This window comes from Nesoenas mayeri (genome assembly GCF_963082525.1).
Source record: "Nesoenas mayeri genome assembly, chromosome: 3".
NCBI lineage: Eukaryota > Metazoa > Chordata > Aves > Columbiformes > Columbidae > Nesoenas > Nesoenas mayeri.
In genome coordinates this window covers 87,902,876-87,927,716 of record NC_137544.1, presented here as the reverse complement: position 1 = coordinate 87,927,716, position 24,841 = coordinate 87,902,876, and the positions used below count along the sequence as shown (strand labels likewise).

Here is a 24,841-nt window from a genome sequence, read left to right as displayed (position 1 = left end):
TCATAAGTGCCCCACTCCATGTCGTTATCTTTGGAGAGGACACCCCAGAGTGCAAAGCCCACAGTCTCTCAGCTAACGTTACCTTTGCTTGGTTACAGAAGAGAGAGAAAGAAAAAAAAGAAAAAAACCCGGCTGTTTTATTCCGGGGCCATCCTGAAGAGTGAGAGAATAGGCTCCAGAGGGAAATCCACCTGCCTCGCCTCCTGCGTGCAGGGATGCTGGTCATGGGGTGAAGGTGCCCTGCCTTTAACACCGCTCTCCTCCTGGTGCACGCTGTTGCTTTTTTCTCTCACTGAGCACCGCTAACAATAGGAATAACTGTATACTAATTAGCGGCTATATCTATTAATTACTTGTTTGTTAGAGCATGGTTGAGCAGCCTGCCGCTCTTTGGGCCATATCAGGTTTGTTTCTTTTTTTTTTTTAGTTACATTTTCATCCACGAATGTTCCCACGGCGATTCGGTGCCTGCTGGGGTACGTCTTTCCATCCGCTTTCCTTTCGGGTACAGCATCTCTCGCCAGCGACCGTGACCAGCGGACCTCGCTGCAGAGCGGCGAGATAGGTCCGGGAGCCCCCGAGGGCAGCAGAGAAGCACCATGAGCGGCCCCGAGATCACGCGTGGCCGAAGCGGGAGGGCACGCAGAGACCAGCCTCGGGGAAGACGCGCAGGGGACCCGGTGTCGCATCAGCCCGTCCCCGGGAGCATCGGGGCGGGGGGACCAACGCCGGGAAGCAGCGCGTCCCGCTAAGTGGGGCTTCCACGGTGCTGGCTCCGCTTTACGCTCTGGGCTCACTGCTACAGTCCCGGGCCAGCCACGGGTGGGCTCGTCGGCTCCGGAGCCTCGCGGGGCGAGCGGGTTTGGGCTCCCCCGAAGCAGTGTTTTGTCCACCTCGCAAAGCAGCTGGAGTTGGCAAAGCAAGGCTCCGCACCGGCGCTCCCGGGGCGTTGGCGCAGCCCGCCGGTGCCGGTGGTGATGCCTAGGGCGGCCGGGCAGCACCTCCTTCCTCCTCCCGGCCGGAGATCTTGCCCCGGGCCCTGCGCGGGGGGGGAACGCACAGCTCCCCCGCTCCGCCTTTCGTGTATGCGCATCAACACAGTTCGGGGACAGCACTCTCACGGGTACGACCGACCCCCGCAACCACGCACCGGGCTGGGGGCTAGCACAGTACCCCCGTCCCACCGGTGCACCCCACCCCCCGCCCCGCCGCTCCCGAGCAGCATGCACAAGGCAGCCCCGCCAGCCAGCAACCTACCGTGAAGGGGGAAAAAAAACTTTGCTGGCACCTGCTAGAGCCGGAACAGGAGACCCCCTCTGGGCAGCCTGCGCTGCCTGGCTGCCTATGAAAGCCAGGAGGGTCCCACCCCACCCAGCCCCCCCCCCACATCTGGGCTTTTCGCATTGCAAGTCCCACCCGGGAGAAGCCGACCTTGCCGCGAGTGTCCTGAGGATGGAGGGACCCCGGGCTGAGGGCTGATCTCTCTGCCCGAAGCAAGTCCCTTTTTCTCCTCAGCCCTGCGGTGTTGACTTAATGGGGCAGGGGCGAGGGGAGGCCCGCAGAATTGGGCAGGAGGCTGGGCTCTTCCGAGCACGGCCGCTTTAATTGGCTCTTTTTTTTTTTTTTTTAAAAAAAAAAAAAACACAGAAGGGGAATGAAATGGTGAAGAGGGGAGGGGAAAAACCTAGAAAGCCAAAGGGAAAGAAAATACGGCGCGCTCGGCAGAGCCGGCAGGCAGGGAGGGGTGAGACGGCCCCAGGCCAGCCGGCCAGCGGGGGTCGGTGCGGTGCCGGGGCCGATTGGGGAGCGGTGACGCTCTCGGCAACTTTTGCAGGAGATTTTGGCGCTTCAGGAAAAAGCAGTGAGGCAGGGACCTGCCAAGCGGTTTCCAGCCGGCGTCTGGCAGGAGTAACCTAACTTCTTCCAGCTTCTTGTCCCTCCTCGTCGGCTCCCTTCCAGCCGCAGACCCTGTCAGCTCCCGCAGCCGTCGAGGGAGAGCGACACAGACCTCTCTACAGCTGTAAATCATCTGCCAAGCAGGCGGAGCAGGCAAGCAGAGAGGAAGCACTCGCCCTCGCCCGGCATACAACATCAGGGAAAGTTTTGAAGGGAGAAGGACCTGGCAGGCCGGGGAGGAGGCGAAAAGAGCAGGACTGAGCTGCGGGTGGAACGAGGGTGCGTGGTCTTCTGCTCCTCGTTTGCTTCTCCCTTCAGGCTGGCTGGGGCGATGCAGTGCAGCTGGGGGAGCTCTCGGGAGCCGCTTTAAAAAAAAAAAATAATAAAAAAAATCCTTCCTGGATTTGATTAATTACAACAATCCCCTCCCCAGAAGATCTGGAAAAGAGGAGAGAGAATCACCTATCCCTCCCTCCGCCTTTCAGCAGCTGGCTTCTATCCCCCACCCTCGCTTTCCCCCCCTTTTTCTCCACCTCCTTCTCCTTTCCCCCATTCGCTCCTGAGGCTGCGGCCAGAGACTCATCGGGAGGAGGGAGGACTAGGACTCTCCCAAGTTGGCCCCAGTTGACAGCACTTCGCGCAGCGCGGGGACTTCAGGCAGCGCTCGGCGACTCCCGTTGAACAAAGAAACCCCCATTCCCGTAGGGGCCGGGGGGCAGGGCTGGACTGGCCCAGGCCCTGCTCCTGCCCCTTGGCGGCACAGTGCCCCCGGGCTGGCCTTTCCCCGTACCCCGAGTGCGGGCGCGGCTGCCTGTTTGCCTGGAGAAACTCGAGCAACCTGGCGAGGGGAAGCGGGAAGCGGCGCTCCGCTTTCTTGCCCTCCCTGCCTCCTTCCCTCGCTCTCTCTCTTCCTCCCTCTCTCCTTTTTTTTTATATATATTTTTTTCTTCTTTTAAAATTTTGTCCTCAGGCGGCCCCGCTGTGGAGGGTCCCTTCCTCCGCCCCAGGGGCGCTGGTACCCGGCGCGGAGCGGGGCGTATGGGGCGGCGTTTCGGGAGGCTTTCGCCTGCTCCTCGCTCCCCCGCCGGATGCTGCCTGGGCTGTTTTGGCTGCTTTTCTTCGCCGGCGATGAAGGCTCTGCCTTGAAGATGGAGATGATCTGTTTTTTATTCCTGTCTCTGGTGCCGGTGTACAGCAGGGGACAAGGGGTTTACGGTAAGAGACACTGTCGCGGTCGTTGTTTGGGAGGGAGGGGGGAGGCGAGGGCGCGGACGGCGGCGATGGGATCAAAGTTAAAAAGCACCTGCAGGAGGAAGTAAATGATGCCGGCGAAGCTCGTCGCAGCCTGAAGGGAGAGATTTATGCAGCAATCGGGCTTCCAGCGCCTGTAGCTACTTCGTAATTCCTCGCCGTAACCCCTGGCCGCCTCCGATTTACGAGTCCTCCGAGATGGTACGCAGGGAGCGCTGGCGAGGCTGCCGCCGGGCTGGCTGCGCCTGGAGCCGGGAGGAGCGACAGCTGCCGCGGGGAGCGACCCCGGGCCCGGCCCTGCCTCCCCTCTCCCCCACCCGCCTCGCGTGGGGACGCCACGCTGGTGCCGGCGTGCGAAAGGCGGCGGCGCGGCTCTGGGAGCACCTCCGAGTTGCAGTTTCTTTGGGGCAGGGGGAGGACGGAGGATCTCCCCCCCGCGCTGCCCTTGCGGGTTTGTTGCCTTGCAGGAGCGCCTGCACGGGGAGGCGACAGGAGAGCGGCCGCCGCTGCTGCCTCGCCGGGGCTCCGTGTCGGGGTTCCCCCTTGCTGCCGGGGGCAGCCCGCTCCCCGCCGCCGGCGTGCGGGGCGGTGCTCCGCGGATCTGCCCGGCCCGGCGGCGCCGGCTCCTCGCCCTGCGCCGGCTTCCCCCGCCGGGCTCCGTCCCCTACCTGAGGGGCGTGGGGTGAGGCTGCTTTTGCACACCATTGAACTTTGCTGGCGATTTTCTTCTTAAGATCGTGGGGGCAGGTGGATGGAGGTCTGTGGCAAAGATGATGTCGAGCTGCTTGATTTTTTTCCCCTCTTTATTATTATATTACTATTATTTTTATTATTTTTTACAGTTATGATGCTTACTTCCTCTCCTTGTTTGGTGGCAGATGGCAAGCTCGGGTGTCCCCTCGAGAGGTCCGGCTCCCCCAGCCCCTCAGCTTCTGAGGGCAAGTGGCAGAGGCTGGGGATGGCACCCCACGTCCCCGCTGAGCACAAGTCCTGGGTTGAGAGAAGAGCGGAGATTTGCTTTAGCCAGCCGTGCAGCCCCCCTTTCCCTCTCCCAGACGTCTCTTAATTCTTGCTTTACAAGATCTGCATTTCCAATACACTGGGAAAAAATAAATAAAAGCAACCCACAAGACTTGCCTCTCATAACAAGCCGGCTTTATCTTGGCTTACAACTCAGTTGTGCGTTGCTGTAAAGTCCTTCTGGAAGGCATGCCTCTGCATCTAACAAGCCAAGCTCTCTGAGCTCTGAAGAGAGACCCCAGTGAGAGAATCCAGCCCCCCCGTTTCCCCCCCTTTTTAGCAGCATGCAGCCAGTCTCTTGTGTGAGCTCTGGCAAAGATCAGTTCAGTCTCACTGACTATGGGTGAGTCTTTGTAGGTCACTTTTTAATGATGTATTTCTTTAATGAAAACAATTCCTCCTTTCTCCTTGAGGGCTGAGATGTTAATTTGAGTTTGGGTCTGTTTTGTAAAATAACCATTTTAAACAGAGGGTGTGTAGTGTCCTTTATTTTTTCTTTCTTCCTGCCAGTATTATGTTTTCTCCCAGTCTGCATGTCCAGAGAAAAATCGTAGGACCCTCCAAAGGCTATAAGATGAGGAGTAGAATGAGTTGGTAGTACAGAAACCTAGTCAGGGCAAGTTATTTAATCCTTTCAAACAAGTTATCTGCTTCTAGCTGAACTTTTTTTTTTTTAATATGTTTTTGTTTTAGTGTGCTGGCTGCTGAGTAGCTGTCACTTGCTGTAGAATGGCCCCTCTGCTCAGGATCACAGCAAGAGGGACAGCGCTTAAAACTGGTTTTACTTTAAATGTGCATTAAAAGGTTGCCTGTTGTATTTTTTCGTTCACTTCAGTGAACTTGTATTTGATAGCGTTGCTGCTGAATTAGATGTTCAGAATAACTTACTGATGTTTTTGTCTTTTTCTCTCAGAGAGAGATTGGAGAAGCTGTGTACAAAAGAAAACACAGATATAGACGTGCACTAAGATGAAGGCATCCTTGTAAGCCAAAATGGTACACTGCTTCTATCTATTTTCTTACTTAACTACAAAAAGGAGAAATCCAGTCTCTTACCTCCTCTCCTCTCCCCTTGCTCCTCAAACTATCTGTGGAGACCATCAGGAGCCTTAATAGGGAGCTGTCTCTAAGTGCCGCCCAGAGCGGTGTCTCGTGGAATCAGCACCCGGGAAACTTCTACAGTGACTAATAGTTTTCATATTGTCTTTCCCAATCCTGCCTTCAGTTCACTACCCTGCACTGATTTCATGCCTTGTGCAGCCAGCACTGTTTGTTTGGATGCGAGATTGCAGTTATTGATGGCTCAAGCAGAGCTGGATTGATACTGTTACATTTGCAAGGATAAATAAAGCAAGATTAGAAACTAGTCCTACTGCAGGTCTCCACTTCAGTTTGTCCTAAATGTTAGTCTTTCACCAAAGCTTTAATCTATACTTGAGTGTTCTGTGTTTTGAATGTCAGTCTCATGTGGCACTTAACGTAGAAATTATGGGAACTCAGGTATCGTGTTTCAGATCTGTTTTTCTGCTTTTAAATATTTATTTATGGCAAGGGAAATGGGGAGAGGCATCTATATGGCTCTATAAATATATTTTACTTTAGTAAATCTGCTGAGATTAAATCAGATTAAATGAGATAAAGTATCCATGTGATGTACCCTTTAAATAATACACCCACATGGATGTGCACAAAAGACCTCTGTCTAGGAGAGTGGAATTGTTGGAGAGGTTTATTGAGATGAATGGTATAAATAAAATGTGTGTAAAGGGGTTTCTGGGAAAGGAGCATTTGCAATGGAAGTGCAATTTAATTAGGAGTCAAGGTACTTTTAGCCCTCTACCTGAAGAGCCTTGTTGTATAAATTGGCATTTGTTGTAATGACTGAAGTGTGTCTGAAATGCTCCTCTTTTTAGCTGATCCCATCCTTTCAGCCTTGTTTGTTGCAATAAGACAAGGCTGGCCTGGTATGGAAGGCAGTTCAGCAGACTGCCAAGAGGCAACTTTTATTAGCCTTTTGTAAGCACCCCATTTCCCACACTGCACATGCCTTTCAATCCTGGTGCATTAATGCTGCTGGTCAAGATGAGGGGCAAGCTGTAATAGATCTCTACAAAATGTCAGAATTTGGGGGGAGGGAGGCAGAGATAAGGAGAAAGTGGACTTGCCCTTCCAGACTTGGAGTTATGAATGCTAAAAGACTATAAACTAGATCGGTAGGGGAGAATAGGGAGCGTTTCCTAAAGGAGGAGTACACCTCTTGCTTCCTAGTCAGCCTGGCAGACTTTGGGACTTGAATAGCACTGGTTCAGAACATGCACAGCACTGCTGCTCTGCTTACTCTATGTGCAGAATATAATTAACATTTCCGAGTTGTCTTGCGACTAACACAGTCCAGCTGATCAGCAGCAGCCTTTCAGGCTGAAAAAGAGAGTAGGATGTTTTATCCTCTGCCTCTCATAACTCTCCTGCAGAAAAGGCATTTCAGGAATGGTCATCATGGCGTGTGATGAGAGGCTACAGCAAGGTGGTGGAAAGGGAATAAAAGGAAGGTTTTGGCTGGGCAGCAGGGAAAGCTGCCTGGCACCATGACCAGAGAGGCTGGATGGGCTGCATTACTTCAGCACTTCAAACTGGCGGGGGTGAAGCACTTGCAGTGTGGAGTAGTCTTGGCCTGGCCTCTGACATGGGGAATAAATTACTTAGTAAACCTCTTAAAAGAGACACCATCACACTGAATCACCCATGAGATGCCACTAAGGGCAGCCAAAAAATCTAGTGGAAGACTGTTTTCTTGTGTCTGGAGTGGAGGAGTGTCATGGTAAAACATATGCTGGCTTTAGGCCATAAACATCCACACTTTTTCATTTCATGTATGTATGACATGATTTGTTTCCTGCTCCTTTTACCTGTAAAGTAAAAGCCTCTTTTCCTAGAGTTTTCAATGCAGGATGCCTCACACCCTCTTGTGACCTCTGTGTGTGCTTGTCTTTTGTTGCCAGTTTCTGGCAGCACAGATGCACTCTAATCTGGAGCCTGGTGACCTGGATCAGTCCCTCTCCCCTGCCCCTGCCTATAGCTGTCTTGCTGTTATCCCAGTGCACCCTGTGCCAAACCTTGTGCCCTCAGAAATGGGTGAGCAGATCGCTGGCTAAAGTAGCAGTGGAGCTGGCTCCTGTGAGCTTCACTTCTTGACTGATTCTGTTTGGAAAATGCAATGTATAAGCACAGTGGTGCTCCAAACTATAGATATAGATGTTTATATATGTGTATTTATACATATACATATATATATATACGCACATATACACCCATCCTTTGTGCTCAATCATGTCTTCTTTTTGTCAGATCCTGAAATCTGTGGTGGCTTAGGCTGTAGCCTCTTAGTTACAGGAATGATTTTTTATAACTGGAGGGCTATAGAAATAGTCTCACATAAGGACTGGCTTGGTCCAAAATTTGCATAGTTCTTTAGCAGCTCTTTAAGGTCAAGGCATTAAATCTGTCCAGCCCTGTGCTTCAGTGTGCCTCGCTGTTCTCCAGCTGTAGTGTGTCAGATTCACCCTCCTGTGACACCAGTGCCTCTGTTTTTAGGTCAGGTCACTTGCTTCACACACCAGATAAGCCCTCAATTGGCTTTAATATGCATTACTAGAAAACTGACATTATCTTCTTGACAGGTTGTTTGCAACTTGCTGGTAGAAGTCAAAATATTTCACTATAGGTGTCATCAGAAACCACCATCCTATGCTAATTTTTGTGGGAACATGAAGACAGATGTTGAATAATTTGACATGAGCAGCATAGCTTTTAAAATTATCACTGTGTCAGGTCTTGACTGGATTTTTTTTTTTTTTATATATATATGTGTATTTCAGATGAGTTTAAGAGAGGGGAGAGGGAAATATAGTAAGTGGCTCCTGATAAGTGGAAGATGCAGCAGAAGATGGCCTTGGAGGTTCAGTTATCGGACAGCAATTCAGCAGTGGCTATAAGGGATGCTGTGCTGCTGGGACTGATGTTGTTATTTTTAAAGAGGAAGACTAAGTGACTTCCATACTGGAAATTCAGAGATCTTGTGACACTTCCCGTCAACCAGAAGCCCTACTGTTTTGCCTGTGTTTTGACAAGAGTCACTGCTATTCTGCTTTCTTGAATAGCGTGGTTTCAGCCTTCTAATCTTTCTCTCCACATGTACCATGCTCTCTTGGTTCATTAAGCACAGTCTATGCATAAGAGTCTTGCCAGCATGTGGCTATGGCATGTTATAAGGAGGGCAGAGTTGAGAGGTGGGGAAAAATCGCAGTCTTCCCAACCTCTAGAGAGATGCATTTCTATTAGTGAAAGATGGCTGGTGTGGAGGGTGTTTTTTCACTCCATATGTGGAAATGCTCTGAACCCTACTTGCAAAAGGCATCTTTAGTCAGCATAAGGTAAGCCTGCAGTCAACTAGTTTGCCTGTGTAGCTCTGGAGAGACTGTTTACTGGTGAAGTTCTTATCAGGATAGGTGAGAGGTTGTTATTATTTTTGTGCAGAGAGATTCCTGCGTTGTGTCCTCAGGGTGGATGACATTTCGCTGGGGGGAAAGATGAGCATTCAGCTGGTGACAACAGGCAGTGGAAAATGTTGGTTTGTTCTCAGAGATGCTGTGGGTACCTGCATCTGGTAATACAATGTGGGTTTCTTTAGGCTATACTTGATAGCCCAGGTCTTATGTAGAATGAAAGTATTAAGACTTTGAGACCATTTCTATTCTCAAGCAGCAAGATGAATGCATCAAGTGCCCATGTCCCAGCCACCTTTTGCCAGTTATCAGCTGCTGGTGTTGCATGGGTTTAAATTCAGGATGAGAAAATAGGTTAATGTCTCCCAGGCTTGTGGAAGAAGGGGCAAGGACTGCAGAATGCCGATCTGGCAGGGCCTCCAGTATCTATTGGAGAGTGACGTGCTGCAAAGAAGTGGGAGAGGAGAGTGTGCATGTTTCATGTCTCTGTGCTTATGTGTAACTTGTGGTATCTCTGTTGGGATCCGAAGCACTTGCTTTGGAAAGAAAAAAGCTTTCGTCTCTTCTTTATTAGGGGAAGGGGTTGAAGGAACAACACGTTTGTTTCTTATAGCCAAGCACTTGCTTAGCATTTAAAAGAAGAAATTAAATGTGTGATAACCCATTGAGTTGATGATCAAAAGCGCTGAATTAAAGCACAAGGAAAGAACTGGACAAGTGGAGCCAGGAAAGGGAGATCCCGGGCATCAGCTGATCTTGGCTCAACAGTTAAGTCAGGGAAGGGCTGTTACAAAAGGCTGCTGCTTTTCCCGACTGCTGCCCAGGTGCAATGCGCCGGCTGCTGGCGACTCCAGCTTTCCCTCCTGCCCAAGGGACAGGAGAAGGAAGCCACCCCTCCTTCTCCGTCCTGCCTGCGGGCTCCTCTCCAGCTGTGGCTGGGGATCACATCTGGGCGGGTGGGGGCACATCTGGGCTGCGTGGCTGTGCCGCGGCCGGGCCAAGGGAGGCGGGAGGTGTGCCCGGGGCTTGCCGGGACTTGCTCAGGGCAAACCCCGTGCAGACGGGAACGCCGATTTGAGAGCGCCCGTCTCCCGGCGGAGAGAGAAGCGGCGCGGCCGGACACGCGTGGGGCGGGGGAAACCGTGTGTCCCCGGGGTGCTGGGCTGGCTGCCCTCGGCTGGGCGCCAAGCGGCGCCCGGAGGCAGCTCGTCCTCTCTGTTGCCACCGTGGTGAGCCTGGGGAAAGCACGCCTGTCCGTCTTCTCGGCGTCTTCCCGAGGGTGGGACCGAGGCCAGAGTTCGCAGAGGAAGCGGCCGAGACGGAGCCGCTGCTTCCAGGTTTTTGGTGCTGACTGTGTGCGTGGGGCTTTGCATCGCTCTCTGGTTTGTTTGGGGTTCCAAAGCTCTGTCACGTTGTACCCAAGCAGTTAATGATTTTTTTTTTTTTTCCTCCCTCTCTCTCCTTTGTAATACTCTCATGGAATGGGAGAGTACTATTCTTTCCTTCCAGCAGCATCTTATTCTCCATTTCCCATAAAAGATAATATAATCAAGTGAGTATAGGACTCTGAGATCCTTAATTAGCTTTTCAACTGTAGTCTCCATTGCTTTTTTTCTTCACATTCTGTGTGGTTGTGTTTTGGGGATTTATTTGGTTTGTTTTGGTTCTCAAAAAGAAAAGATTAAATAGGCTGAAGGAATCTGAACAGAGAGGAGGGAAGAGGTATTCTCATGCAGGGCCTTGCTCTGCTGTGATGTATCTTCTTGGCCCCATGAGGCAGCAGAGCTGAGGGTGCCACAGCAGAAGTATTTCACTGATGCTCCTGCTTTAGCTCTTGGAAAACATTTGGCTCAGTGCAACATTGTCTTTGGAGCATCTTGGATGCCTAAAGCGAGCTCTCTGCACCAGGACATTGGCCGGTCAGATTCTGACTACTGATACCTTAATTTTTAATGCCGAAATACTCTGGTCCATGGCTGGCAAAGGCTGATGCCTGAAGTTAACTAGGGAACTAGAGAGAGACAGCAGTATATAAATTATTAGTTCTTTATGTTTTCTACTTGTTTTTCTAGACTCAGTGATATGACTACCCCAGTGTATGCTTGTCTGACAGTATTCCCAAAATCTACAGAGAGCTTTATGGTCTAGTAATGTCTAAACTCCTCTGAGAAGGATGATCCCTTTGTACAATTCCGTAAAGCACTCTGCATTCCTAGTATCCTGCTAGTAACGAACAACAGCATAGACACAGTTATATATTTCAGGGCTTGCAAATAAGGCAGAACAGTCCGCTGGGGACAGCTGTGGTGCCAGAGGGGCCCGGTGATTCGGAGTCACCAGCGCTGCTCTGTCACGGCTCTGTGCTGGGCTACAGACCTCCAGGGAGAGGGTGCAGCACAGTGGTGAGCAAGGATCTCGAGCAGCTTTGACCAGCCTGGCCAGCCTCTCACTTTCCTGTTGCTCCTTTCACTCGTGCTGCGAATCGCCCATGGATGGTGGTGTTGGCTGCTATCCCTTTGCTTTAAGCTTTCATAGGGGAGAAATCACTGATGTAACTAAAAATCTGTCTGGCTGTGATATGCTGGCTTGTGGTTTCTCTCCGCTGTGAGCTGCAGTGTAGGACAAATGATGTGCAGATACTTTTGCTGGGTTTGTGTAAATGGAAATGATGGCAGGGTGAGGATAGCAATTGACAAAGATGCAGTAAGAACGGCAGTTTCTGAAGAAAAATTAGCAAGTGTCGCCTAAAGAAGAACTGACATAACATTGAAAGCTGAAGTCAAACTGTGAGAAAGGCTTTAGGATGTCTGCAGGTGGACATTTAATACAAGAGTAGCTGCTTGCCATTGCTGCTCCTGTTTCAGAAGGAAATGGTCCTTCGCTAATTGGCATAAACTGTTTTAAGATAAATGTGGATGGGAATCTCTTGTGTGCTGTTGTGATGAAATAAAAAGGAAAAACAAAGATGTGATTCAGACAGATGCTTGAGAAATGTAGCAAAAAGGCTTTTGCTTACAAATGCCATTTCACCTTCTGGTGCTCATTCTGTGCCTTGCATGGTGGAAATAAGGCATTTGTAGAATTAGAGTGAAGAATGACTGTCTCCCTCTAAGTTTAATAAACGGATTAATCTGACTCAGAACATCCCTCGAAATAGTGGAAATATGAGAAATTGAGGCTCGTAAAAGTAACCTGAGCAGCATGAGCCAGCTGAGGATGGGAGACTGAACTTCCCTGCCAGGCAAGTGAGTCCAGATGAGGTGTTAAGAAAACTTAACTGGTCTGGGGCATTCCACTGCAGTTGTTAGACCCTGAAAATCCCTCTCGGAGTGCACAAGTGGGATTTGTTGTGCGTTTATGTGTTTCCCATCACTGTAATATCTATGAACTTCCACCGTTACAAGGCCCCTTTGCCTACAGTTATTCCACTGTGCATTTGGGGAAATGAGATGGAGATTAAGTGATTTGCCCGTGGCAGAATTGAGAATCGAACATCAGCAAAGTTTTAACCATCCTTTTCTCTCTGGTAAAGTGCAGCTGGTATTAAGTGCAATCCCTGTGGCTGATAGATCCGAGGTAAATACATCCTCGATAAGGAGGAATAAGCCATTGAGAAAAGACTCTGATCTAGTTATCTCAGAATCAAGCTTTTTTTAAGAAAAGAACAAAAACATGTTTGTCTTTCAGTACCAATTTAGCTCATCTTTGTTCAAAAGTTAGGATTTATTTTAGAACACCTTTTGGCGATCTTCCAGATCTGTACGACACTGGGGGAGAAAGAGAAATCTTTCAAACATGGGTATGTACATACATGATTTTTCCGTGTAAATCTGCAGGTGGCTTGAAAAATTGGTCTGAAGGAGGTGCAGGACCAGATTAATTCTGTAATGCGTTGACTTATTCTGCAGCAATTTAAATTATTTTGCACTTGATCAAAGAAGAAATATTACCATGAAAAGCTGTTGTCATGAATAACGGAGATTAAATTACTATTGCTGGTACCTGAGGGAAGGATAAAAAGTTTGCGTTTGCCATGAAGAGGCAGAGATTTGGGACAGGTGAAAAAAAAGCAGAGTGCTATATTGTAGATGCATGACGAGGGACAGTGTCTGGGACAGAGAAGTTAAGATAATAAGGGTGGAGCTCTGGCTCTAAAATGAGGGTGGATGCCAGAGGAGTGCACAGCTTTTGAAGAAGCAAAAGGAAAGTCTGAATATTCCAACACGTTTTGTTATTTTAAGTATGTGCTAAGCTGTATTCCTATTTTTCTTACAAGTATGAAGATAGGAAGAAAAAGTCTCTAGTGTTTGTTTCTCAAATGCTAAGGAAGACTGAAAGGAATTCATGTCAGTGATTTTTTTTTTTTTTTAATAAATCTGTCTTTTATCTTTAGAGCAATTAAAATTCACAAGTATGTGTTTGAGAAGAGGATTATCTTTATCAGTTATCAAATAATTGCTGAATAAAATGACCCTCTTACCTCTGGAAACTGGGACTCAGAAGTGGGCAGTGGTGTTAGCTGTGTGTTGTGAAGATCCCCATTTTAAGGTGTAGTGAGAGACGGTGCTTTGCTGTTCTGTGTACCTCTACAAATGAAAAATACTTGGAAACTCTGTAAGAGTACAGGAGCTTTACTAGGCTATGAGACAGTGGGATTAGGGAAACGTTTTTGCAAACAAATCAACTTAAAGTGCATGTAGTCTAGATATGAGGGAGAACTTTTTTACACTGAGGGTGGTAAAACACTGGCACAAGTTGCCCAGAGAGGTGGTAGGTTGCCCATTCCTAGAGACATTCAAGGGCAGGCTGGACGGGGCCCTGAGCAACCTGATGTAGTTGAAGATGTCCCTGCTCATGGCAGGGCAGGTGGACTGGATGAGCTTTGACTCTATGATTCTACACCTACACAAAAGTAGGGCTGTAACTCGTGGCTTCACTCTTGAGATAGCTTTAAATGAGCTGTTCCAGCTGCTGATCACAGTGCAGTTGTAACAGCGCGGAGTCCTGAGTGGGCTTTGCAGTGTGTGCTGAGCCCCCTGCACCGGGGGTCACCTGGCAGCAACATACTGCACTTGGCTCCTTGATAAATAAATTGTGGGGCACCTACACCAGGTTCATGTTTGCTTTTGGACTGCAGCGCAAATGAATACGCTCAACTCCTGGTTGTGCAACCAGGTAGTGATCCCATAAACCTAACTAGCTGGTTTATTGTGGGGTGCAGTTTGAAGTTCAAGGGTTGTAGCGGCTTAGCTCCTGCAATACAGCAGTTCCTACCTCTACCAAGACAAATGCTGGGGCTGATCTTGCTCTGTGGTATCTTTCAAACAAGCATAGCTTGCAGTATGGGAATGCAAGCTGGCTTAACACAGCTTGCTGTTGTGAAAGAGAGCCTCTAGACAACAGGTCTAGCATTAATCTTTAATTTTGAAAAGCTATTCCAGAATAGCTCTTTGTGTAGACAAGCCCTGCATTTAGCTGTGATTAAGTTTCTAAATTGTTTTTCAAAATGGGATAGTTAAGCTCCCGAACCATGTAGCTGCATCTGAAGACGTTACCCATAGAAACTGAGCTCCAGTTTTGGTTAAAATAGCACAATAATAGTTTGTTTTCTGGCTGGTCAAATGATAAGCAGCTCAAGACTTTCATCCTTGTTCCAGCAGAAAAATGCAATCGACAGTAGAGAATGAGTGTTTACTATGATGTGCGTGATTAATACCATAAATCTTTCATGTTGGGATGTTATGTGAAAGGCATGAATATCACTACAACAAATTGAAAGGAACAGTTTGTTACATATTCGTGGTTGGTAATCAGGCTTGAAACTCCATGTAAAAGTGAATGGTAGTTATCGACACTAGAAACCACTCTGGCATTTGCTAAGCCTTGGCAAAGATGCCACGCTGATTTTTGCAGATCACAATGAGCATATGTACCTACTTGTGGCTGATGGTTATTCCAAGTGGCCAGCAGTAGTGTGTGTGCTATTTGACAAACAGTTCTGCTTCTCGCATTATTATGGAGACATTTCAAGTATGTTTGCAGCATATGGCTTGCTTGAGGAGATCGGTTTAGATAAGAGACATTTGGTAAAACACAGTAGATCAGCTGCTTATCACTCAGCTTCAGATGGGTCAGCAGGGCATTTGGTACAGACACTTAAAAGAGCAGTAAAGAAAAATGAGGAGTGAGGCCTGCATCAAGGCGTCGCAAACTTTCTTTCCTTGCATAGAGTGGCATGCAGGAAAGCTCCAGCAGAGCTAATTCTTAATAAACAGATTTTAATTTAAGAATTGCTTTTGGTTGTGTCAAAGCAAGTCTAGAGGAAGTAGTAAGTGAGGAGGGTGGTGGAAGGAAAGCTCTTTGCTTCTTAGGCCTAAATAAAAGCTTTGCAGAAAGAGGAAGCAGGGGAAGGTGCTAAAAAGTACTAGGATTTGTGATATGCTTGGTGAGGTAGACAGGGAAATGAGAAAGAAATGTGTCTAGCTATTGCTAGATTTAAAAAAAAAGAGAGAGAGAAAAGAAATGGATGCTGTTGACGATGTGTAAATTCTAGGAGTGAGAATATTTCTGTATTTCATTGGCCTCAGGGTAACACCCGTGACATTGTTGCTATTGAAAATGAGGGATTGGAAGAGCAAGTGAGAACCGCGCTCCCTGCCGGGTGGAATTCTTGCCTGAACAGGATTGCATCCAGGGTCACGTAAAAGGGAGCTAGTCTTAGCACCCCCCTTGCAAGAAACAGGAGGACTTAATGTAGCTTTTGCATATGTATTCCCTCACACATTTTTTTTTTTTTAAGGCCCTGGATGCTCTGTGAGCGTTGCTGTTGCCTGTGGGGAAACAGCTGTAGGTAATACCAAAGCTGAAGCCCAAATCCCAGGGTGGTATAAAATGGATGATAGCTTGTAATTAAGAGGTGCATTTGCTGAACTAACTCTTCTGAGTTCTCCTGTATTTTATTTCTCCCTTTTTGTCACATCCCGTTAAAGCCATTGTAGTTAGCTTTTCAGGCATGTTTGGCTGATCGGGATTTTTTTTTGTTGATATAAGGTCTTATTCCTTGCATATGCTTTGTCACACCTGCTCACCTCGCTGACACAGATGACTGTTTCCTCATTAGCCCAGAAGGAAGCGATGCAGCTCCGGGGGTGCAGCAGCAGCGTTGCGCCTGTAATCCGCCAGCAAAAGCTGCTGGCCAGACTCTGACTCCAGCCTTTGCTGCTGCCTGGCTGGGAGGAATGCTTGTGTTTCTTTAGATCCTCCCTGAAAACAGAAGTTAGAAGCAGGGTGGGGGGAAATTTTAGAGGATTCGCTTCCCTCGCTACAATTTTTGGCTCTGCTGTGCTACTTGTGTAGATAGCATTTTAATTCTAAGGCAAGGGAGTTAAATCCAGATGAGCTGTTGCTCTCATAAAAATGCTGGCCTGAAATGCTGCATGTAATGGCTTGGATCCTGTTGCTGTCAGTCTTCTTTTATGACTTCTTTTTTTAGGACTGTGGTGTAAGCCAAGTATGTTTCTTTAAAAAAAAAAAAAAGTGCCTTAAAACAAACCACAAGAACGGCTGGGTCTGATAGTTTCTTCTGGTCTTCTGCTTGTGTGAATGGAAGGTGGTGTCATTTGTCTGCCTTGGACAGATGTTTTGAAGAAGCAGCTGGTGACTTCAGGGAGGTGTTTCCATCTGGATGTGAAGGGAGAGCATAGACAGGCAAACTTTTTATTCGTGTGGTGTCCGTCTTAGTAGTTTATAGGTTTTTATTGACATCTGTTTTTTGTTTGTTTTTAAATCTTGTCTTGAGACATTTTCAGTTTTGTGGCAGTTTTCACTTCGATGCATTGATGAGCATCTCTTCATTGAGGGCTGCTTGTGGTGGTCTCTGAGCTGCTGCCCCTCTCTTGTGCAGCCCCTGAGCTGCCTTTGGAGAAGCCAACAGCAAATCTGTCATCAAAGCACAGAAAATTGAGTGTGAACCTGTTTCATAAAGCAGTGGGATGCTTGCTTTTTACAACCAGAGTGCAGTGTCTTAGGGCTCAGGCTGGCATGTTATGTCCTTACAGAGAGGCCAAGCTCTGTGGTCAGGACTTTCTGGATCTATTCTCTGAGATGGTGGTTTCTGTAGGGACATACCTAATTTCTCCAGGCTTGAAAAGCATCTAGGGGCTCTGGTTTCAAACCTCACTACTCTGGAGTACTTGGATTATGCTTGTGATTATTTCAGAATGGGATATTTCTTATTATACTTGAACTATAGCTCAGCTCTCATCAAGTCATGCCTCTGCTTTCATTGGTCAGTCTGGAATAATGCAAAAAACAAATTTTCCTACCTCAAAAGTTTTTGGCTGTTTTATCTGATAAGTGATGGTGGTTGAGTACCCTTTCCTAGTGACAGCAGGCCTGTTGCTCTCGTGACCTGCTGTCTTAAATTGAATTTGAGATAGCTGGCAAGAGTTGTTTAATGTGTTCATTTCCCATCCTTTGCTTTCCTGCAGGATTCTTGTGATGGGTTAAGAGGAATTTTTCTTTCTGTTGCTTAATTACATTATACTGGTTGAAATATTTTCTCCTTGCCTTTGTCACCTACATCTGTCCCATAACTTTTCTGATGCCTTAAAAAGTACAGCTAGAAGGAAGGGACATAAATAAAGCTAGTGTTCAGGATCTCACTCGGCTTTGGAGATAAGGGCCTGGTAGTGGGGAGTCTTTATTCCATTTCCCCCACTGTCTTCCCTCTGCCTTCTCTTTCATTGGTTCCTATTGTTTCACCTTTAGAATCCTTGCTGAATTCACTTTGCTTAGAATAATATTTGTTTGAACGATAAAAGCTGTATTAAAGGGATACATTATCACTTAGTTTAAATGTACATATTGGCTCTGCAAGACAGGGCTTTGCAAAGGAAGTCTGTGTGCTTTTGCACATAAAATGAGTATGCAAACAAAATCCTGCAAGAGGTCTGCAACTGAAGAAAGCCCTTTTCCCCTGCTTCCCTGCATGCAAATATCCAAATGCAATGGCAGCAAGGGAAAACCAAATGGCATTGAAATGCTGCCGGTAATACCTATATATTGAATTATAGCACTGAAGGCAAACAGCAGCCAAAAGCTTGGTTTGATCTTTTTGTATGGGTAAGACTAAGTAGCAGGCATGGTGCTGGTGAAGGGTGTTTTCCTGACCCTCTTCCCCAAAGCTTTTGAACACTTCCGGAGAAGTTCTAAGTATCTTCAGCACCCACTGAAGGAACTATGAGCAGGGACCTCGGCACACTCTGCTTGTGTCCCCCTCCCTTAGTGGGGCATCTGTCCACCTTGTGGTGTTCATGTGTGTGGCGTGACCAGCTGTGCTTGTAACTGGTCTCCATTTGGGAGAGTTGATACTTGCAACTTGACTCTCCTGATTTCAACCCAAATGGTTGACTTCTAGTGAGTTACAGTTTGGTGGCACATGGCAGCTGGGTGAGGCTGGGGAACTTCCCTTACACGGCAATTTTCTGTCCATCTCTACCTCCTGGGTTTATGGGTGGTTTGTGGTGGCTTTCTTTGTCTGAGAGGTGTAAGGGTCTGAGCAGTGCTGCAGGTCCTCACCCTGCCTTTGCTGCTTTGGACTTAATTTTCCAAATACCTCATATGCTGTGGAAGCTGTATGGGTGCCTACAGGCCTCCAAAATTGCTATTAATCTCAGCTCCTTCTGTCAAATGTATCCAAATTATATTTGTTACTCTTGGAGAAATATCTGAGAAGGACCTAGGCATAATGCGTTTTGATTGCCCTGCTAGCTGCTTTAGAGCAGATGGACTTTTCTGCTATGTCAGTCTCTTTCCTTCCCTTCCTGTTAATATTTTTGTAATTATTCATGCACTTTAAATGTGTCATCTCACTGGGATGAGAACCTAGCCTGGTTCATCAGGGAGCTGGGAGTTTGGGCTCAAGGGTCAGCTCCTGGGTATCTTGGGGACTATGTATGAGACCAGATGTGAACCGAGGCAGGGCTGCTTCTGTAGCCACGCTAACAATCTCTGCTCTTGCATTTACTCTGCTGGCGTGAACAGTGTGAACTGTCATCACTTCCATTTTAGAGCAAGAGTGAGAGAGCAAACTTACTTTCAGTTGTATGTGTGGTGTGGTTTTGTTTTGTTTTTTCGCTTGTCAAGTAGCTTTTCAGATTCCCAGTGCTCCCTTACTCCGCCTTCCTTTCTAAAACACTGGAGCATGTTGCCCAGAGAGGTGGTAGATGCCCCATCCCTGGAAACATTCCAGGCCAGGCTGGATGGGGCTCTGAGCAACCTGATCTAGTTGAAGATGTCCCTGCTCATTGCAGGGGGATTGGACTAGGTGATCTTTGAAGGTCCCTTCCAACCCAAACTATTCTATGATTCTATTTAGAGACATCTTGCCAACCTTACTCTCTTGACATTTAACATTTACACATATGAATTCAGTCCGTGTTATTCCTACCACAGGATTACTTGTCCATCTTCTCATCACCCTCCAGGAAGAAGCGCTGGCTGTAGGTGCATCAGTGCTGGAGTGCCTCTGGAGTTGGTGTTTCTCCTGGAGCATGTCTCTTCCTGGGGGAGAGGACAGTTGGGCCAGGCTACCTGTCAGTTCAGTGCTGACACTGAAATGAAGCCGAAACTCAACTTCTCTGTCTTCCAGGACAAAAAAACCTCTGGATGCTAAACCTCCCAGGGTGGAGAGAGGAAGCTGTTTCCTCATGATACTTGAGTGCTCATTGCTGCCAAGTCACTGTTTTGTTGTTTCTCAAGTAACTCATGAGTAATAAGTGCAAAACTGGAGTACTTCAGCAGCATCTGGGGATGGTTAGGTTGGACAGAGATAAGTGCAGTCGTTTTTACTGAAGAAAAGAATTGCATGAAGCCCTCCTCTTCTTTCATTGTAGAGTGACCTTTCTTCCAGTCTCTCAGGAGAGTAACTCCTGCCATTTCATAGCTGGTCTGTTCATCCTCTCTGGTGTTTATTTGGTGTCTCTCTCCCAGGAGCGTGCATGCTCACAGACAGCAGCAGTGAGGTGCCTTAGGTGAGCAGTATGGTTGTGGGCATTGCAGTGAAGGCATCATTCATCCATTTGGGGAAGACTGCTTTTGTCTCTCTGATAATCCATCCGCTAGATTCCCCTGGAGCCCCTGCCTGGGGAAAGCTGTGACATATTGCATTGTTTTGGGAGCTCTGTGGCCACCTTTCCAGAAATTCTTTCTGTGTTTTATGGTCCTCAAGGGGGGAAACAGTACAGTAACTTCATAATGGTGAAAATCAACACTGTATATGGAAGGGAGAGGGAAATCCATGTTTGTTTTTAAAGGAAAAAAAACCAAACAACCCTACAGTTCTGTTTCCTTGGGACTGAGCTTGCATCTAATCTGTGGTATCTTTCCATTCCTCTTACCTTCTTCTGGGAGACTGCAAGGCCCAGAAATTTAAACCTACACCAAAATAATTGTAATTGAGGATTCAATCTGAATCTCAGTGAAAGGACTGACAGAAGTTCCTGCTGCCTGGACTGCAGCCTGGTTTAGAAGCCCTAAACCATAGAAACCCTTGTCCATCTCTGTCAACATCTGCATCAATGTAACAAATCTTAAAACAAACAAACAAACAAAAACAACAACAAAAAACAAAACAAAGCCAAACCAAACAAAACTAAAACAACAAAAAACCCCCACAAATAAGCAAAAGAAAAATACATTATTCATAAGTCTAATGTCCATGACAGTCCTTCTTGATGGTTTTGTTATTTTACCTTGTTTCTCTATCTCACAGTTGAAATTTGTTAAGTCCAGGTGCGTGTGTGTATTTTCTAAGGTGATATGGCCTCTGTTCCCCACTGGAGGGGGCAAGGGCACAGAGCAAACCCTCTTGTCTAGGTGGTGCCAATCTAGCAGTTCCTTGCCTTGGTTGCTTCATGGAATAACTGAAGTTGAAAGGGACCTCTGAAGGTCACCCGGTACAGCCCTGTGCTCAAACCAAGGGTAGTTTGACATTAGAACTTAACTTTGAAGCTAGGGCAGGGTGTTAAGGACCTCATCCAGTTGAAGTTTAGACATCTCCAAGGATGGAGCATCCATCAGCTCTCTGGGCTCCCTCTACTGTTGTTTGACCACCTTCATGGTGAAATAGATTTCCTGTGTTGCATCTGGTATGCTTTTGCCCTTCTTCCTTTCACCATGCAGTCCTTCCTTCACCCAATCCTAGTTAGGTAATAGCAGTAAGATTTTAGATATATTTAAAAAAAAAAAAAAATATTATTTTTTAAGGATTGGGGAAAAAACAAACAAAACCAACCAACCAAGAAACCCACCCAAGCTTTTCTCAGCTTTTCTTAATACACCATATGCTCCACCTGCCTGACCATTTTGGTGGTGCCGCACTGGACTTGATCCGGTATGTAAGTGCTGCTTTCTGAAGAAAATGTCTTTCCTGGTTTCTTGCAATGGGATGGTCCTTGCTATATGATGTTTACTGAAAGAATTTCTTTATGGTCTGTCTTCCTCTTTAAAGTTGTCCAATTAACACTGCTGTAATTAGCACGCTCCTGGCATAGCCTGCCACAGACAAGCAGAGAAACTGAAAATGCACTGGTAGACATTTGTACGTTTTCCATTACGTGCAGCATAATCTCTGTTAATAGTTATGCTTAGTATTCTTCTGTGAGTGTAACATAAAGATTAAACTAACACGGAGTTACAGATGGTGGGAAAAGGTAATAAACCCATTTACCACAAACCACAGGGAATGAAATCTGTGTGTATATGCATATATGTATATGTACACACACGTGTATATGTGTGCATATATAATATATATATTTATTACACACGCAAATGCATTTTGCAGGGTCTCGTTTGCAATACCCAGTCAATGTGCTTGATTCAGAAGCAGGGAGTGCCCAGCACATGCCCTGCGCTGTGCACCACCGCAAAACAAGAGGATCGTGTCCCTGGTGCATAGCAGTAAATGACTGGGTAGGACGAAAGATGTGCAGTTTCTCAGGGAAGCTTGGTAAAGGGGATGTCAGGTCCCGCTCAGCCTGTTTAGCTCGAAGCTGCTTGCAGTGTGCTAATGTGCCAGGGGGACCTTGTCTCACGTTGAATGCTCTGGGGTTTCTTTCCACTTTGAGTTCTCCATAGGTGCCCGGTTGGTGGCTTTGCTGCACAGCGTGACGTGCTGGAGCAGGAAGCTGAAGATTGAGTCTTGCTTTCTCTCTTCATTTGACACAATTGTAGGTGGCATGGAGAGTGGGATGCTGTGGTAGGAAGCAGAAGGAATTATTTTACTCCCACTGAATTTTATCTGGGCAATGTGCCCTATCTAAACAGTTGGTTTGGTAGGGGTTTTTTTTGTTTTGTTTTGTTTTTTGTTTTTGTTTTTTTTTAAATGTGCTTAGTATCTGTGTTCTTTTTTTCTATCTCCCCCTTTTGTAGGGCCATTTCCAAATTAAAATGGAATAGGCTCTAAACTAGCAAGAAGGGATTGGGAAACTGGGAAGGTACATGTGTTCAGTTGTCAGAAACACAGTGCTGAATTGATGTGAAAGGCATCAACTTTGCTTGTTCCCTTGTTGGCAAAGTCTATCACAGAACAGGGATGGCTTCTAGTGTCTGTCTTACCCTCTGTGCATCTGAAATCTAGCCCAGGTGAAGCTATACATCTCCATTGCTACTAATATCAAATAGAAGGACTGAGCTGCTTTTTTATTATTATTTAATTCCTAATTTTGAAACCTCGGTGCTGACCTCTTGGGTTTTCTGAGAAGGAGTGTGTAGCCAGTCCCCACTCCTGCTTTGCAGATTTTTTTTTATTTGTTTGCATATGGCTTTTTTGAGGAGTGTGTGTGTGAAAATCTTGCTGTTGCTCCCGAACCATCTCCTCTGAGGGAGTGGCAGTGCAGCAGTTTCACTAGAAAATATTAATGCATATAAACATTTTTCAACAGGCATTACATCTTCCTGCACGTACTTTATTATATTCCCACAAATCTGACTAGATTTGATAGATAGGTAACCAGGGAGCAAGGACGGGAGAAGCGTGCTACAGAGGTAAGGGAGGGAAAGGGAGTGAAATAAACACAAACCTGCTGTAATTCAAAACAAGGCAAAATCAGATTGTGTGCTTTGGCTAATTTTCTTATTCAGGTATTGATCCAATGGCTGCTCCAGAGTCTATTAGTAGTCAGCCAGTGAAAATATTTCCCATCGGGGGCTCTGACCTGAGACGGGGGTGAATCTATAGCAATTTGTTCAAACAGAGGAAAGCTTTTTCCTCTGATTTGTATTCCAATTTGCACAGTATACAGAGGGGGGCCCTGTCGTGCGGGTTTGTGGGGTGGTGCTTCTCAAGCAGGAATCAAGCTTGGATCAGGTAGCTAGCTGAAAAAATGCCTGGTCAAAGTCTGAGCTGGGCACCCTCTGTCTGTCTCTGGGTTATCTGGGCACTGCAGCAGACCCGCTTGCCAGGGGGAGCATGACAGTCTTTGCACCACTTTGGTGGGAGGAGGCGCAGCCCGCCATAGAATCCTAGAATGTCTTGAGTTTGAAAGGACCCACAAGGATCATCAAGTCCAACTTCTGTCCCTGCACAGGACAACCCCACAGTTCACACCATGTGTCTGAGGGCATTGTCCAGTCTCTTCTTGAACACTGTCAGGCTTGGGGCTGTGACACCTCCCTGGGGAGCCTGTTCCAGTGCTCCAGCACCCTCTGGGTGAAGAACCTTTTCCTCACATCCAACCTTAACCTCCCCTGGCACATTTGTCGAAGTGAGGAGAAGGCTGCCCTCCCTGCAATGTTGTAAATGCTGGGGAGAGAGGGCAAAAGTGGTCTCTGTCTCCTGTCTACACATTCATCCATGTGCTACCAGTACTATCTGATTTCCTTTTGAGGATGGCTGCTGGCTCTGTCCGCTGGTGGGCTTCAGTCTGGTCCATCTGGGCTCACAGCTGGTTTGACCCTGCTTGTTCCTGCTGGAAAGGGCCAGTGGGGGTACTGCTTCTTGCATTAAGAGCCTGCTACAGGGGTTGCTGGATCTCAATGCTTTCTTGGGGTCTGCCAGAACTTGGCTGATAACAAGAAGCTTCCACCCAAAGCTGCATTGAGGGTGACATAGGGACATGGAGCTCCCCTTCTCACTCCTCTCAGCTGGCTGCCTATTATGTTATTGCTTCAGAAGTAATCCAGGTGAGGATACAGTCTCAGCAGCCCTTAAATCCAGTTCCTGCAGCTATGAAGAACCAACAGAAGTCTCACTAATAGTGAAAAACTGGACAAGGTTAGCAAGGCTTGTGGTTTCCAGTGTCTATTGGGCCACCAGCAGATCCGATGCCAGCTGCTTCCTGCTGGTCCACATGATATCCTTGAGACCTCCAGGTTTGGCATCTAGCACATCTGCCTTGGTAACAAGGCAGTTATCAAGTTGTGGTTGGAGAGATGGGGAGGTGATATGGAGAGCCCTTGTTAACGCATAGGAGTGTGCACTCTGCCTCTGAGAAGGCTAGAAAAATCAGTGTTGTGAAAAACATCACCTTGAAAAATGTAAGAACTGGAGGCAGACTCTAAATTTCAGCTGGCCATATTGGACTTCCATATTAAACAGTGACACCACACTGTCTGTTTTCCATTACTTGTCTAAATATGGGAGTTTAAGGTGAACAAAACCTTTTAGTAAAGAGGAGAAGAGAGGAAAACCTTCCTTTATATAAAGCCAAAGGCTATGAGTAGGGGGGACTAATAGAACTGGTTTATTCTTCCTATGCTGTTTTTTAGCCTTTGAAATTGTCTGGAATTCTCCTCAGCCTTGTTATACTTACTTTATTTTATTGATGGTCACAGAAACACTTACAAGGAGGAAAGCAGTAGGAAGGCAGAAATAAATAAGCATCTTAAATCTCAAGTCTGTGCAATTTTTAAACCACGGGTTTATTTCTGACTTGGCCATAACTTCTAGGGAACCAGTACGGGTCCTGGGGAGAGCAGTAACTCCAGCTTTGAGAAACAGTAGGAAAGTTTATGGGATTTTTAAAGCAGTCAAGCAGAGGTCCCTGCAGTCGATGGCATGAGGGGAGGCTGTATGGGGACGACGACAGCAGTGTTTTGTAATATTTAGGAGAGTACTTAACAGTACTAGGCCTGTGGAGTTGGCTGTTGCTGCTTTTTATAGGCAGTAT

General features: G+C 47.1%; 1 protein-coding gene across 2 annotated transcripts in view; it reads left to right on the top strand.

The window, feature by feature from the left end:
• Nucleotides 1-1,967: 1,967 nt before the first annotated feature.
• MDGA1 (MAM domain containing glycosylphosphatidylinositol anchor 1) overlaps nt 1,968-24,841 on the top strand; it is a gene marked incomplete at its 3' end in the record, with an annotated part of 143,411 nt that continues 120,537 nt past the window's right edge. For both annotated transcript variants that reach the window (XM_080341625.1, XM_080341626.1), the window contains exon 1: nt 1,968-3,111. In XM_080341625.1, coding sequence (XP_080197751.1) covers nt 2,985-3,111 — 127 coding nt within the window. In that variant the 5' untranslated portion in view covers nt 1,968-2,984. The remainder of the gene's footprint in view (nt 3,112-24,841) is intronic.